The following is a 17,343-nucleotide window of genomic DNA, read 5'->3' as shown; positions in this document are numbered from 1 at the left end:
AGTGAATTGATTAAGAAACAGCCTTTTTTTAAAAATTTTTTTTTAGTTACCATATTGCTTCTTAATTCTTAATGTACATAATTGTTAGGCTCACATAGCATATTAGTGATAAAAATAATTTATCCTTTCTGGTTTGTCAACCAAAAGAATGAGGAAAACATAAGAATCAGAAATGTCAGGATGCCCCTTTTAGCAGGAACTAAAAAAATTGATTGTAAATCATTCAAAATTTGACATACTATTTCTCCTAGAAGAACAAAAGGAAATTACTGATTTTGTTTGGGAAATATCTGAAATGTAAACCCTACATCATAATGGTAACTAATTACCTAGCATTAGTGAACATGGCATATGTGTAAACAAAAGTTTACACTGTTGTTCTTAAAGGGTTTCTCACACAGTTAAAAAACAGAACATGAAGAAATGGATTGAGTACCAGTAAAGGAACCATAAGCCTCTCTTTCTCCACTAGAAATTCTGGAAATCACTTTTGTTTTAAGAAAAGAAATCAAAAGAAAATGGGTAAAGTTCAGAATCAACTAAACTTGAACAAGTACTACTATTAACTGCAGCTTTACTTACTAGAGTTTGAAATTGAAGGTTTTGATGTTTCTATGTTGATGTATTCATGAGCAAGTATCCACAAAATTCCACTGCATCACTTCAGGATCTGTATTATTAATGCATAATGCTAAACTTTTACCTATAGATCTCAAGAGGGATTTTACAGACATCCTTAGTAATCTTAGTTAGACTCAGGATAAGACAGTATACTCTGATCCATTAAAGTGGCCTCATTCCTCTCCATATAGTATCCCTAAAAGAATTCCAAAAGTTAGCAATGTAGGTACTAGATCATCTGCCTTTGGATATACCGGTCTGCAAACAAAAGTAAGAGAAATCTGAGCCAAGGGAAACAATCTCTCTGCATGCTTCTAATGTACCACTAGACCAGGGATCATTTACACCACTTTCTGCCTTGCACTGTGACTGGATGAAACATCTAGTATCATACATTTGACTTTGCCAAAAAGTGCTTGGCCATGCTTGTGCCCAGAGTGATTGTTTCAAGACCATTCTGGAGCTACCTTTTTAATCTTCATTAATATTTATGAAGCATAGCTGTTGAAGAACTTGAGCACTGGATATGCTAAGAGAGAAAATATTTTTAGCAACTAGTTTCATGTCCTTCCTAATTTACAAAATGTTCTTTAGAAGGTTATTTTTTGTCTTACCCTGGATCTTGTCACATTAGCTATCTTTATCCTACTCCTGGAGCTGAATTATTTCCACAGAAGTTACTTATAAAATAAGAGATCTTTCTTCATCTTAAACCATCTAAATATTATGGACAAATACCTAAATGCAAAGTGGATGTTTCAACAAATTTTAAAAATCAAAACAGAATATCATCAAGCATAAATAGAGACATCAAGAGGATTATGGTTTGGTTCAGTTTTATTCTCAAAATACTAAAGATGACCAAAAGGTAATAGCAAAATGATAACAGAAATAAGTAAAATTTTACTGAAAGAGTGATGAAAGGAGATTCCATCTACTTGAAGTTCAAATATAAAGAGTTTTCTTTAAAAATCTTCTAATAAAATGAAAAATAATTTAAGAACTTGTCTTATTTTAAAACTCATGGGCAGTCTTTTTTATGTATGAAAAATAAGTTATTTCTTGAAACACTTTCCCCTCAAAAAGTTGATGCTATTTTTGTTATAAATAAACCCTTGTTATGCTTGCTGCTAAACTGTATTCCATTATTAATTTCTTTTTTATTTCATAATATTCTGGTTGTATAAACAGTGTAAGAGACATTAGATCTATTCATTTTTCATAATTGGATTCTTTAATATGTAGTTGATCATCTATTAGTTATGGTAATAATGCCAAGGTTGTGGGTTCAATCCCTGTATAGGTCAGTCATTTAAGAGCAGACTTCGTGATCTTCATGGGTCCCTTCCAGCTCAGAATGTTCTGTTATTCTGTGATCCTGTAATCCCATCAGAAGAAGAAATGATTTTACACTATCTCTGCTAAAATCTTCGGCCTTCCCTTTGTATTGCTCCTCAGTTTGAGTCCTTTTTTTTTTTTTAGCCTTGGCCAGCAGACAGATGCCCAACCAGATGCTCTCTCAGTCCTCTTCAAGAGGACAGGGGGGACAAAACAGTATGAGAATGCTCATGTGTTGAGATCTAGATAGAGACATTGCATAGTAGTTATCATCGTAGGTAAAAAAGCTGGCTTGGGGAATTATTTTAATTTATTTCTTGAATTGGATTTGGAGAGTTAGAAACAATTAAAAAATTAGCATTACTCTGCCTTTTAATCAAAGCTTCACTTGTGACTGCTCTGCTCATGTCATGAGGCATAGGGGTTTGCAGTCAGTCCACAGCAACTCCTCCCTGCTGCTCCTAACTCCTCATGCTGTTTCCCTGCATCATAGTGGGTTCTCCGTGTGGGTTACCATCTTTCAAGAATATCTGCTTCAGCATGGACTCTCCATGGATTTAATTCCTTTGAGAACTATCCTAAAGGATTTCCTGGACCTGCTCTAGCATGGGATCCTTCATGGAATATGGTGTGGATATATGCTCCAGCATAGTCTCCTCTCTGTGCTATGGGGAAATACTTAATCCAGTGCCTTAAGTGTTTCTGCCCCACTTCTCTGGCTCTGATATTCAGTCTTTTTCTTCCCTCCTTCTCTCCCGCGTGGTCCGTTTTTCTTGTTCTTAAATTCTTTTTCACAGAGGGGCTGGCAGCAGGGCTGTGGGGCTTAGCTGTGACCTGTGGTGGGTCTGGAACCAAAGGTGTCTGGTGTAACCAACTTTGTCCTGCACTCATCTGTCCTCACAGAGGCTTCACCTGGTACACTGCTATAGCTGCTTCCTTTTCAGCCTGCCTAAGTCCCTGTTCTCTATGTTTAGCCTGTGCTACACACCACCACGGGAAGTCATTCTAGCAAGCCAGCCTTCACAGTGACAAAAAATTGTTAGTTTCTCCTTGTACTTTTAACTATCAAAATCCTGACAAGCTTAGTCTATCATAGTTTTCAGCCTGTCTTGGTTGCTTAGGATTTGGTTGTTTTAGCAGCTTAATAAAATACAACATTCTTACTGTTTTTCCCAATACCAGTTAGCAATCTACTCATTCTGACACTTTGGGACACATCAGGGATCAAAGCAGCTATCCAGTGTGCTCTTTTCCTTCTGGCACTTGGTCAGAAAAATTATTCTTCATCCACTTTTGTAGTGCGCTTCATTTCTGCTGATTGAAAACTTCATATGCTTGCTAGCAGAACAACTTCCATGCAGACCTGTCAGCAGTCATGCCTTGAAATCCTTCCACTGTTGTGTTTCATTGCCTCACTGCTATCCCTTTTGTCTCCTCTGAAATGCCCCTAAACTGTCTGTTTACAAGAACTGGGTTACATGATTCTATCAACAGAAAAAAAATATGAACACTGTATCATCCATCCCATCATATATTTGTAAAAAATACAAGGACAGTAAAATCTTTATCTAATTTAATGGTTTGGGTTTTTACAATACAGCACATATAATACAGTTTTATAATACAGCTGGAGATGGGGTGGAGCCATTAGAATAGTTGAGAATTAGTAAGGTTGTAGCAGTGGATAGTTATATCTGATGTGGTCCATAGCAATCAAATGCATTTCCTTATAATGACAGTTTTATGGCCTACAAGGAATTAATTTACAATAGGTTTAAGTCCATATACAAGTGACTGCATCGGTAAAAACACTCAGTGTAAGTGGCAATAATTGTTAGTTGCAACAAGGAGACCACAAATTGATCAGGTCCTGGAAGAGAACAGTTATGAGACTTAAGTTAGCTGTCTCAGTCAGACTCCAGTAGATATGACCAGGCACATTCAAATATACTGATCAGTCACATTTCTCTCAGTTACCTGGGATCTATAGTCCATCACATTATTTAGTTACCTCAATAATGATTTGAAAGCTCTTGTTTTAGAGATCTCAATGTTTTTTTACCTAACTGAATGGAACTCCCAAGATTATTTTTCTGTGTGTTAGACACATTGATATTAAGAATGAAGCCTGCTTGCATGTGTGCTCAAGGTTCTGTCCATCACTGTGGTTCTGGGTTGTTCTCAACTGGCCCTATCACAAGCCCCTTGAACAGTGAGTATGTGTGCATGCAAAAAAATCACAAAGAAAGCCTAATTAGATTAAAATTTTAAATAACTCTTGTAAGAAGTTTACAATACGAAACCAGCTATTATTTCTCTATCAGAAAAAAATGCAGTAAAAATATTACTTTTTCTCCTCCATCTCAAATGAGTGCTTCTTAATTTCAGTGTTTGATGAATGACTTTTGTTTCCCCTCCTAGCAATCTGACTTTCTTGATCCGTGTTCCTAAAGATCAGTTGTGCAGGACATACAGGTGTTAGCACAGCTGGCTTGCTGATGACAACTCTGTCCATATAGCTGTCTAGTGTGTCATCACTCATATTGTTCAGTGTCATTCTGACCTAGCCAAGCTAAAAATGGTACTCCAGCTCAAGAGGGATTTAAAAACCTTCACAAAGTAAGATAAGACATTGCTGAATGTCATGTCCGTGTGTTTAACTGTTTTCATTTTGGACATATCTAAATAATTAATTTCAGGATGCATTTGTCTTTATCTTTTGGGGTTTTTTGTTTGTTTTGGGGTGGTTTATTAGTTTGTATTTGGGGAGGAGTTTTGTTTGTTTGTTTTGGGCGGTTGAGGTGAGGTTTTTGTAGTTTTTTTAGTTTTTTGGTTTTTATTAAAGGCTGAATACTTGTGTATAGTTTGCCTTCAGTAAGGAGAAATTCTTATTTGGAGAATTGTGGAATTACTGAATACTTTAACTGTTATTTTCTCCAGATATAAGTTCATTTTCAGCTCAAGGTCACTGAAATATTTTCATAGGGGATGTATTATAATGCACATCTTGCAGCTACAGAGAAGCTTAGGTGCTGTGGTCAACATTTGCAAAAAAACTCTGGATCAAATTAATATCTTATTCAACAGACCATGAGGTGTGTGTATGTAGTAATCTGAGAAAGCTTGAATTAATCTTAGAGGTAAGTCTGGGATGATACTGTGCTCTGAAAATTAATTTCCATAATCTTGACTAGTCCTGAAGGAGGAAGAAAAAAAGCCAAAAAAAAAAAAAAAAAGCAAAGCACACCCAAAACATCAGTTTTATGAGATATGTCTCCTTACACAAACACTGTTATGTAGTAATTAATGCTCTCTTAGAAACCACCTGTGAAATGGCATGTTTTGTAATTAAATACAGATTTGTATGGCAGTAATCAGAAATGATAGTCACTGAATCAGTATGCTAATACGGAATTTTTCAGTAGTTACTCTATTGAGGTAAATATTTGCTAAAACTAATTGTGATAATTTATGGCCACCTACACTAAGGTATGTCAAAATGCTATTTAAACATCCACTATCAACACAAGTCAGACCTTTGGATTTGACGATGTATTTCTTCTTTTGATGAATGAGCATGCAAAGAACTGATGGCTTTTGATGACTTCTCAAGCCTAACTGTGATGGCCAGGTAACAAGTATCTGTTCAACAGTGTCCCTCCTATAAGACCCTCTTGTCTAAGCAAAATACATTGTGATTTGGTGTAGTTTGGTTTTTACCTGTCTTGGGGGAAAAAAGAAAAAGGTTTGATGGGGTGTTTTTGCAGTTCAATTGACTAATTTGGTTCCAAATACCATTCCTCACCTCATTTTCTCTCTAATTGAGTCTGTAATTTTCCAGTTTTTAGGTGCTTGATTTAAAGTGCCTTCAGTTTAAGATACACAGCTTTTTCACAGGCAGCCTCTTTACTTCGAGAGTGATCCTTGATGCTGAAATATCCTGAAGGAAAATATTGTATCTGAAATTATATAGGTCCTTATTCAATAAGATGAATATACCATATTACTACTTTTTGTAGTAATTTCTTTACTTTCAGAGCAGGCTCAGACTGGTGTTACGAGGAACCAATATTAACAGATTTACTCCATGATCTGACAGGGTGCTATGGGATGTACTTGTTTGGATATTGCTTGTGCCAAATCCTGCAGCAAATAATTTGGGATCTGTATTCCCTTAAATGAATAACACTTAGGTTGATCACTGTTTTCTAGAGACCTCAAAGTGTATGAATGTATCATAAGGAAAATAATCTGTATTGTTAACTTACAATGTATATAATTTTTTATTATTCTTCTTAGTTCTGTGATCATTTGTATAACACTATAACAAAGACTTGACCATTCAAAGCGGTTACTATGTAACTTATTTCTGTTAAAATGCTTCCCATAGCAAAGAACTATGTCCGGTAGACGTTCATGTTCTTGACCTGTGTTATATGGCCCCCACTCTGCATGCTGCCCTGGAGTTATGGACACTATGCAGCTAAATCAGCCAAATACTTGCAAGACTGTGGTTAAGACTAAGATTTGCATTCAAACTGCTTTCTTCTACTTTAAAAAGTTCTAAACTCATTTTTGTCTGTTGTATGTCACATGCAGAACATACAGCAGTGTGGTAGAAACCATTTTGCTTGTACTCTTTTAGAATAATTTGCAGTTTCTGTTATATCAGCAATATGGTCATCTCAAAGACAAACAGATTAAATCACTGTTTTCCATTCACTTATCACCAAATCACTGTAGATCTTGTTCTGCTCTGTAAACTGCAGATGATATGCTATTTAAAAAATAATAGGAAATTAAAGAAAAATACACCCAAAAATAAGTTGTTGGGTTTTTTTAATATAGAGTTGGTGAACTTTGAACTTATAAAATGTTCTTATATATAGCTTACATTGTGAAGTTTATATCCATAACTTTCTTTTCACCATAAGGAATCACTGAATTGGGAATAAAGTAAAAACTAAAATCTCAGGTTTGTTGTACGCATCATATTGCAACTGGGAAAAGACATTAGGAAGGGCTGAGCACATTCTAATGCCATTTAGAACTTGCTAGCATTTAGTATCATGTCTCTGTTGGCATAACTGGATATACCACATCAAACTGTGCATAGAAAAAACAGAGTGAACACTGGAGTGGACTGTAGACAAAACTGTTATTATCTTGAGCAGCAGAAAATTTTAAGTTCAATTTTGGACATGTAGAATTAGCCCATCAAATTCTACACCTTGGTTCAGTCAATAGCGTAACTTCAGTTTATTATTCTGTTTCAGCTTTGATCTGAATTAATGAGTACTTTATTGATTTTAAATTGAGTGAGTATAGGGTTGTCTTCTTTGTTGCTCTCCTAATTAATTAAAAAGTTAAACACTGTCATAAGTCACTCTTCTCCTTTATTGTAAAATGCTATGAGTATTTAGAGTGTGGACCCATTTGTGATTTTGCCTGTTTTCAGATAGTATGTCTGAACTGAAAAATGTAATGATCATATTTAGAATCATGCTGTCATGACACTTAACTACGCTCTGTATAAAATCACTCTTGAAACCTTTCACAGTCTCAACTAAAATTATATTTACTAACATCAGAAATGGCCAAAACCTTCACTAACATTGGATAAATATAAACTTACCGAATTTTTCTCTATAATAATTTTAGAATATAGGGAAGTGAAACTGGTTTTAGACATTTTTAATTATTACAATAAGCCTGATTAGCTGATTAGGTGTTTTAGATTTTAATATAAAGCTCTCTAGCTTTGGGAGACCTTTCAGACAAAATGATCTTGCTTTAGATTTCATATGGAGGAAAAAAAAGTCATTAAATACAAAAAAGCTCTGAAAATTGAATTTTAAAGCTTAACTGCATAGGATCGATCTTCTGCCTGTTGAACTTCCAAAAAACCCCTCTATTTTAAAAAAGAAATGAAATTACCCATTTTATCTTTGCCTCGTGGTTCTGGAATGTAAGTTTGTATGTATGTATTTTTTTTACTGCATTAGAAAACAAGGAAATAAATACAGTTTCCCAATTCCTGTTGTTTTGTTTCTGGATCTCAAAAAGCCAATAGACAGAAGTTATTAAATTAGTTCTTTACTAAGATTTTGTACAGATCTGGTCTCTCCAACATGATTCCATGCGGACATGGCCATTATAGCTTTCCAGTTCTTGAATAGGTAGGCAACTTGGAATGTTTTCACTTCTAGTAAAACGATATAGTGATATTTGTACAGCATACACCCAGTCTTTTGTTCTTACAATTTTTCCTGAACCCTCATGAGTATTTTTCAGAGGAAAAGTCTGTCTTAATTTTCAGTTTCTCAGTATGCATACTGATAATGAGATGTACTCTCTACACTCTAAGTATTTACAAACACAAAAAAGTGTTTGGTTTGTTTTTTTAGTTGTGAATCCTCATATCAAAAATCATACTCTTTAAGAAGCTAATACATACTTTTCTGCAGTAGTATTAATGGCATTTGTTTATCACAGTGCAGCCATTTAAAAAATGGGGTTTATATTTTATTGTTCAGTGAGTGTCAGACCCCAATACTGAGAGTTTGAAATTAATAGGGTTAAAAGGACTTCTACTGTCTGTATTGTGTATATATTATACCTACATTGCTTATACATTGTTTTTTTCCCCCTAGTATTAGCAATCTGCTTTTGTACTTTGACATAGGGATTTCCCTTGTGAATTTTGTCACAGAAAAAAGAGAATCATCAATATCGCAGTTAAACTTGACTTTCAAAGCTAATAGTATCTCATTTGGGGGCTGAAATTTAATAAATTTTCTTTGATTCTGTTTGAGTTTTTAAACATCAAACAATGAATTGGCCAGGGTGCAGTAAAATATTTAGATCTATTGACTACGGTTCAGAAGGGTAGAAGGCAAAACACTGGTGGTTTGATGTTGATAAATTCTTAGTACCTTAATCCACATTAATGTTTCCTTTTATCTGTGTGCATACTGGCAGCAAAGACGCTGAAAAGTTGGTGTATATATAAGCTATAAAAATGTAAATCAAGTGTGTGCGCGTGTGTGCGTGCATGCGTGCATGTGTGTGTATTAAAAGCAATGTATTTTGTTATATTCAGCAAGGTTAACGTCTGACCAGAATTACACATGCTGACAGAACACTCTAGAGAGTATGTTTGTTCCATAGGATTGTATATCCTGAACCTAGTGCACTATGTGTGCAAAAAATGCGTAGAGGACCTTTCCTGTTATAAAAATTGCATCATAGTGCATATGTTTGGCAGCCACAGGTATTGACAGGAATTCTTTAGGTCAACTTGGGAAATGTAGGGCTCCCTATTCCCACAGAACAGAGGAACGAGTGAAATAAAATCTCTTCTTCTTTGTATCAGTAGATTTGCACACATGCTTCTTTCAGTCAGAGCAGATTTCAAAGGCTTTGCTATTATTTGAAATCTGTTCACTCATAATCAACATTTTACAAGAACCTAATTTTGTAAGTGGTTACAGAAAAGTAATCTGGGATTTAAAATGAATAGACTTATGTTTTAATTCATGTTCGGTACCTTCTTGTGGGAAAGGCAGCCTCTAACAAAAACTGAAATTTATTAAATACTACTTAGTAAATAGTATATTTGCTGATTTATATGTATTTAGAATATATCCAGTATATGTTTTAGTATATATTCAGTATATGCTTTTGTATTAGATTGTGTATTAGGTAATTAAAACAGTAAATTAATTTTGCAGTACTCACTATTGCTACTCGACAGATGCAGTGTGTGCCAAATAAATGGATTTAATCTATTCGTTTGTACTAACATATATTCGAATGTGTGTCTATCCATCTGTATTAGAATATAATCTGACTACTGGGATCTCTTGGAGATGGACGTTGTAAATTTCGCATTAAATAGCAGGAAGAATGGGTGTGTGGCACCATAGCGTGTGTGAAGGCGAGCGGTGCGGAAGGTGCAGCGGCGCGACACGGTGCGATGCGCAGGGCACGCGGCGCCGGCGGGAGCGGCCCGCGCGGGGTCCGCGCTTCCCGCCGTGCCGCGCCGTGCCCGAGGACAAAAGCGCGGGCGGCGCTGCCGCGCGCGGCCGGCAGGTGGCACTGCGACACCAAGGGCGCGCGGGCCGGCGGGCGGCTCGGGCCGAGCGCGCGCGGCTGGCCGGCGGCGGCGGAGCGCGCGCCGTGCGAATCGCGGCCTGCGCGCTCCGCGGAACTGCGCGGCCAAACTCCCTTAACACCGCTCAGTGCCCTACGGCTCGCTCCGAGCCCGCAGAAATAGAGCATTTCGTTCTTCCTCCCGTTCTTACCCCCCCCTTACCCGTCGGAAAGCTACAGGTTAGTTAGTTTGCTGTATTTGTGGATTACTCATTTTATTCTGACTTTGGACTGAGTTGTTTCTAAATGAACCTTATTCTGGAGGACCGATACCAGAGTACACAGAATTCACGTGCCAGCTTCTCACTGATGTGATCACATGAACTTCTTAATTTCGTGGCTAGTGTTTGTTTCATTTAGAAGTACAATTACTGTTTCTTACGAGGTTTTCACAGGCGACAGATCTGTGAAATGTATATGCCAGCTGGGCTACAAAGCCCTTAGTGTCTTTTCTTCTCATTTCAGACCAAGGGAAGGTGCTTTTTCTTCTTAACATTCTCTCCCAGCACTCTGAATTAGAGATTTATTTGCAACGAAAAATCAATTAGTCCTAAATTTATTCATGGATTTCAGGTCCAGCGATCAATGCAAGTCCACTCAGTGGGCTCAAGGGGACCCAGTTCATCCCAGTTAATGTGTCTGAAGGGGAATTACCATTGATGCTGTTTTTTTCCCTTTAGGTCAGAGATCAGGCCTTGCTGCCGTGTGCTGCAGCAGCCACGAATGACTTCACCCTGGAGCTACCCAAACTGCACCTGGAGACCTTTTCAGAGGAAGGGCTGAAGGGCAGGCCAGAGGCTGCAGCATTTCAGGTTAGAGTCTAAAATAATCCTGTTTCTTGTTTTCATTTTTTGCAACTGAGAACAAGAAGCTAGACTGCTCTGAATGTGTGGAGAAGAAAATACTTCAAAACTATTGTAGTCAACAGTTGAAAGAGAAGTAATTTTCATATATACTGTTGGATGTGGTATTTCAGAGATGATGTGAACTTTTAATTGTGCAGGTATTGTGTTTAATAACTGACAAGGATATGACCACGGAAGAACACAAATTCTCTATTTGTAAATTAATATCACTCTATCCCACTCCCGTTTCCTCTGCTTAATTTAAGCAAGACAAATAGAAATTTTAGATGGGAGGGAAAAAGACAAGATTTTTATACTGCTTTGGTCAGTATATTTTATACTTTGATCAGTATCAGATTTGTTCGCATTTCTGTTTTAGAATTAACAATGATCTTTAGCTCTCATAATTTGAAAGAAACTGCTATTTGGAATACTTTATTATAGGAGCTATTTTGTTTATGAAGGTTTAAACACTTATTTGTTTCAAAATGCTAATTTTATTAGGAGGAAGCTGGGGAAAATAAATGAACTGAAAATGTACATGTCTTCAGCTGTGAAAATGGATTCTGTGCAATGCCTCCTTATTATTTCTAAGTTAGTTGTGTCTTCTTCTATACAAACTATGCCTTAGTCTTTATAGCTGTGCAGAATGCATTATTATTAGAATATTTTGTTTTCCCAATGAGAGAACAAAAGGCAGAGTGAGTACATACTTCTTTCATTGTGTTCTTCTATCTGAATCAGGTAGATTAAAGGTAGTCAAGTAAAGTGCAATGATGTTAGGAAATGCAAATATTGCATAATATGTATACTTTTCTGTAGTAACCTTCTTAAATTTATTGTAGATTTTCAGTTCTAGATGCAGTATATAATCGCAGGAACAGTGTCACGAAACCAAATAGTCAAGAAAGGCAGATTCTAAACTGAAAATTTCTCATTGTTGCCCTTTTGCATTCATGTCTTTCAATATGAAAAATATTTAAATTATGTGTGTATTATCATGTTTCTATAATAAAGTAGTAATATGTAACACCGTGAGATTCCCAAGCACCTTAGTAAGCACATCTGTACGTCTCTGGCAGAGGGTAGCTTACAAATGCTTCCCCATGCAGTGATGATCACTTTTAAAGCTGTGCAAAAAGCTCCACAGGTGCATTTTTTTCTAAGAAGCTGTCATAGATATCACCAGCTTTTAAATACTACTCTTCTAATTCAAGAGCCTGTTCGGGTACCTGCTTCTGGTTTTTTGTCTCATGCCAACTTCCATTCTTTTTTAACCTTCCAGTGATTGCAGAAGCATTTCCAATTCCTTCACCATTTCTAAGAATGGAAACAGTAGTAAAAAAAGTTGCATTTCACATTTGAAGAGAGTACTTACTCATGCTATACCTAACCCAGAGTAATGTATGTGCTGCACTGGTAGTGCAGTGATGTAAACCTACTTTTTGTTTACCTCACAGCTTCAGTTACACTTGGTTACTCTGTGCGTATACAAACAGCTCCAATGGTTCAGTTTGTATCACTGTGAAGTTCCTTTCCTCCTTCCCTTTCTCCTTTTCCCTTCTGCTTCTCTTCCTTCCCCTTCTCTACCTCTTCCTCTCCCTATATCTAGTTACATAGTCCTTTTTCGATAACTTTCTAAGCACATTGGAGGTATTTTCTTATAAAATTTTCCTTTTATATCTTGGAGTCAGCTAATTGATGTCAATTTCATGCAAAACTACATTAAGAGCAATCTGGTAATCTTGAATGAGGTAAACTGTGAGTAATCGCTTTATGGACACTTCTCTTTAAAACCAGTGTAATTGTTTGCCTGCATGTTCTCTAGAGCTGCTATAGTAAATCTGTGATAAGTACAACTCAGTTAAAGGTCTTATTATCTGCAAGTGTTAGACATCAGGAGTTTTTTCCTCAAGTCTAAATTTATTGGTGTTTGATGGTATATTTTTTTAAAATTGCATGAAAAATTAATATCTTAAATTAGACTGTGTGATAAGGATGAAGCACTGGCTATCAGAACTGTTGAGTACTGCCAGAACATTACATTGTTTTGTTTTTATTATTCATGCATCTAGTTTGTAGTAGGTGGCTGAGATCAGTAATTAATTATATATCCATTGGTGTCTGATTGTATCACTTCTTCATTGTATGGAAGTGGTATGCATCTTTTAAAGAATTGTGCCCTCTAGTTTTGACCTTTAGGTAATGAAATGAAATATTTGGACATACCATCAAAGAAGATACACACCATTCTGTATATCTTCTCCAAAGCCTGCACTTCATGAAATGGTTCCAAATTGCAAAGTTATGTAGTAGGTTGAAATGTTAAGGTATTCAACAAGCATATCTTTGCACTAAGCATCTTCTAAAGCCCCATGCAAGTAGTGAAAGTATGACTTAATTTGTAGGTATTTGTTAAAAATTCTTGAGGACTGCAGCAAAATTACTGCAGTAGTTTGAAATAAATAATGAAAAAAGTGTAATATTTCTAAGATTATTATAAAATATGATTGCTATAGCTTTGAAAAAGTCTCACGTGATATGCAATTGAATTGAAGAATGTTATGTCACAAAATTGTGCTGTTTGCTACCTAAGTTTGAAAGTGGAAAATTATATAATTGTTTTCAAGCACCTGGAAGGCAATGAACACAGCATTTAAGGTGTGCTGTTCTGGCCATGCTCTAATGTTCCTACTGGAGACAAAAAGTGGAACCATATGTGAAACCTCCTATGAATACAGGATATAGCGTTCAATAGGCAACTAAAATGACATAGTATTACCAGTTCTAGTAGTCTTGCTTGGCAGATGACTATTTAAATTAAGCAGTCAAGGTTATCAGCTGTTTATGAAATACAAAGTTCAATTCTGTTACATCTTTAGAATGAGGGTAAGGTTACTCAATAATCTTAACAGCCTTCTGAAATAGTTTTTTGGCTCACAGAAAAGGTGGGCATTCAGAAAATTAATTCTGAATTGTTCAAGTACTTTTACATCAAGTATGTAATTGATAGTAATGCCAAGTATTTTTACCTAAAGACAATTCATAAAGCCCTCAAAAAAATCCGATGAGATTTAAATGTTTATGTATAAATAATTGAGCATTGGTATATTACCAATTTAGGTTTCTTCTATTTGGAGACATAGACACAGAAGGGTAGGAAATGAAAGAAACTTCTTGAAGCACATTTAAATACTTCAGACACATACGTTAATACTATGTTTTAAAGGAGTTATACTTGATTTATGCTAAAATTACTTCTAAATATTTATCGGCATGATCCAACCTATCTGAGGACATGACTCTAGATACTAGTTGAACACAGAAAAGCAACCAGAAAAGGATCTGGGAGTGCTGGTTGACAGCAGCTTGACATCGTGGCCTGTATCAGCAATAGTGTGCCCAGCAGAACCAGGGCAGTGATTGAGTAATTGTTCCCGGTATTCAGCACTGGTGAGGCCACACCTCAAGTGCTGTGTCCGGTTCTGGGCCCCTCCCTCAATCACTACAGGACAGACATTGAGAGGTTGGAATATATCCAGAGAAGGGCAACAGAGCTGGGGAAGGTGCGAAGCATAAGTCCTGTGAGGAGCAGCTGAAGGAGTTGGTGTTGTTTAGTTTGGGGAAAAGGAAGCTCAGGGGACACCTGTCCTGGTTTAAAGAACAAATGTTTGCCAAGGAAGGTGAGAACCTCCCTTGGAATGGAAAATATAACCTCCTTCCCTCCAAATTACTGTAACTTTAAAATTACAGGGCTTTCAGTCAAAGATGGGAAAAGGAATGACAGTTCTTTATTACTGTATATGTATATGTATAACAAGGCAAACAAACAACAACAAGTGCAGCATTAACCACAGCCCGAGCAGGAGCCCCGTGACCCTTCTGTGCCGCGGCCATTGCCCTTGGTGCAGTTCCGGGCACGGCCAGCACGGGGCGCTGCTGCTGCCCGGGCAGGGCGGGGGCGGTGACTCCCCCGCGCCGGCAGGGGGCGCTCTGGCGCCTCCCTCAGGTGGGTAATGGCGGGCCGGCGGAAGGCATGGGAAGGGGCTTCATTTGCAAGCCCCCAGTGGCAGCTGAGCCTCATGACCCTCGAGATGGCGAAATGGACTGCAGCAGGAACCTCGGAGCAGCGAGCTGGAACAGCAGAGGCGGGCACACCCAGGGTGGCCAACAAAGGGTAGCAAAGCTCCAGTGCTGTGCCAGGAGCCAGGGGAGTCTGGGCAGGATTCGGGTGTCAGGTTAAAGTGTAGCAAAAAACCCGAAGCAGCGGCAGAAAACAGCTGGTCTGGGCAGCGGTAGGTGGGTTGCCAGGGAGCTGCCGCAAGCAGCCAGGAGAATCTCCCTCCAGGAAAGGATCGGGGGGTCAGAGTCCCTTTCCCAGTAGGTCAGGTGTTGGAAAGCTCCCAGTTAAACAGTTCTTGCGAGCAGATGCTCACCCATGATGAGGAGACACAGTGAAGGACAAAAGATCTGCAGTGGCAGTGAATCCTCTGGCCTCAACAGTCTGGTACCAAAACCACACCTGTGCATTCGGATCCCAGGAGAGAGTGAGCGAGAGCGAGGCATGGGTCCAGCCCCTCACCCCCAGCCCAAATCTCAGTGCCTCTGCACTTCCCAAGAGAAAGCCCCTCAGCCAAGAGACAGCAAATTGCACTCTTCCTCTCCTCCTCCTCCCAGCCACATCCTTTGTCTCCCAGGTATCATCATTACCATCTCTTAGGCAACAAATGGGAGAAAATTTCCTAAGAGAAAGGGAAAAACTAAAAATCCTAACCTCCAACAACACCTCATTGCTCTTTACTACTACCTGAAAGGAGGTTGTAGTCAGGCTGTAGTCAGTGTCTTCTCTTGGGCAATTAGCCCAGGACGAGAGGGCATAGGCTCAACAGTTGGACATCAGAAAGGTGTTAAGGCATGGGAATGGACTTACCATTCACCATTACATCAGTAATATGGTGGAGTCACTCACCATCCTTGGAAGTGTTCAAGGAACAACTGGATGTGGCACTTAGTGCTATGGTTTGCTGGTGTAGTAGTGTTTGGTCAAGGGTTGAGGATCTTGGAGGTCTTTTCCAACAATTAAGATTCTGTGATTCTCTGCTCCAGGCAGGTTTGAGGTGGTTAAGTTTCCACTTTGTCTTGCCTGTCTCTGCCTCCCTTCTGTCTCTCTCTACCACACGCTCTCGTGCTCTGGTGCCTGCCTGTGTGTCCTCTCTGCACACTCTCTGCTGCACGGGTGCTCTCCTGGCTGCACACTTGCTGCTGTGTGCACACTGACCACGTGCACCCGCTCTCTGGTGCTCTTGCTTTCCCATTCCCTGGGTGCCTGCTCTCTGCCCTACGTACTCATGAGCCTTCCTTCAGTCAGTCTCTGCCTACTACTCTGCTTGAGTCTTGCTCTCTCTTCTGCTTCCTGTGCCTCTTTTCTCGTTCTGTCTTGCTTGCTCTGAATCAGTCTTTCTGTCCCTGCTGTCCCTCTGTCTCTCCCTTCCACCTGTCCCATCTTGCTCCCTCTGTCTTCAGCATGTATCCATCCATTCATACAGGTTTACGAAGTCCACATGGGATTTTTGTGTACTTCTTTGCCTTTCCTGGGTGTTTTGAAGTAATTTAAAATGAAAAGTGAAGTAATAAAATGAAGACGTAGTAGTAAAATAGTCAAGTACTGATGTATCTTCAGTGTTAGCCTATAATCATTATAAATTTACGAAGAAGTAGATTCTTACCATTTATGCATTCATGCGTGATTTGGTCATGCATTATCTAATTGTGCTGTAGGTCCATTTTTTCTAATTAATTGGACAAACATAAATGTAGTTTTAGGACGTTCCTAATTTGTATTTATTTCCACTTGTTTATTAATTTTAGATTTATGCTTGATAGATTAGATGGTGAAAGATATGCATAATTCTGCTGATAATTTTCCTCAAAATAATAAACACTTTTTCATTTCTGTTCACTTGTCAATAAAAAAGTTCTTACCAAATTGAGGAAGCAAGTGATTTCAAAGGTAACATTATAATTCTGTCATCAGATCTTATCCTCTGCACAGGGCTTGTCTTTCAAACATAAGTCAGTTCTGGTAAGAAGATTTAATGAGATGAATTAATCGTGGAGCAGCTGCTTGAAAATCTTATTACTAGTATTTTAAATCTTCTACTTCTGTTTTAAAGCTTTTTCCTTTTATTAACAGGGCTGTTAAAAAAATATTTTTTTCCTCTTAATACTTCAGAAAGAAGTGTTTTTTAGCGAGTCTTAAAGATGCATCATGCACACTCTTGTTGTGTTTCATTTTTACTTGCATTGTTTCATCAGAGAAGGAACTATTATAGAGGCCAGAATGCTGCCTCCTCTGGAATCAGATTGCTGTTTCTTGTCAGGTAAA

At 38.0% G+C, this 17,343-nt stretch overlaps 1 protein-coding gene across 3 annotated transcripts in view; it reads left to right on the top strand.

The window, feature by feature from the left end:
• Positions 1-17,343, top strand: part of CCDC171 (coiled-coil domain containing 171) — a 156,706-nt gene that overhangs the window by 100,898 nt on the left and 38,465 nt on the right. For all 3 annotated transcript variants that reach the window (XM_014873186.2, XM_014873104.2, XM_088155897.1), the window contains exon 23: positions 10,794-10,925. In XM_014873186.2, the coding sequence (XP_014728672.1) occupies positions 10,794-10,925 (132 nt within the window). The remainder of the gene's footprint in view (positions 1-10,793; positions 10,926-17,343) is intronic.

The sequence above is a fragment of the Sturnus vulgaris genome, chromosome Z, assembly GCF_052056855.1.
Source record: "Sturnus vulgaris isolate bStuVul1 chromosome Z, bStuVul1.hap1, whole genome shotgun sequence".
NCBI lineage: Eukaryota > Metazoa > Chordata > Aves > Passeriformes > Sturnidae > Sturnus > Sturnus vulgaris.
The sequence above is the reverse complement of the archived record's forward strand: the minus strand, read 5'-3'. Positions and strand labels throughout refer to the sequence as shown.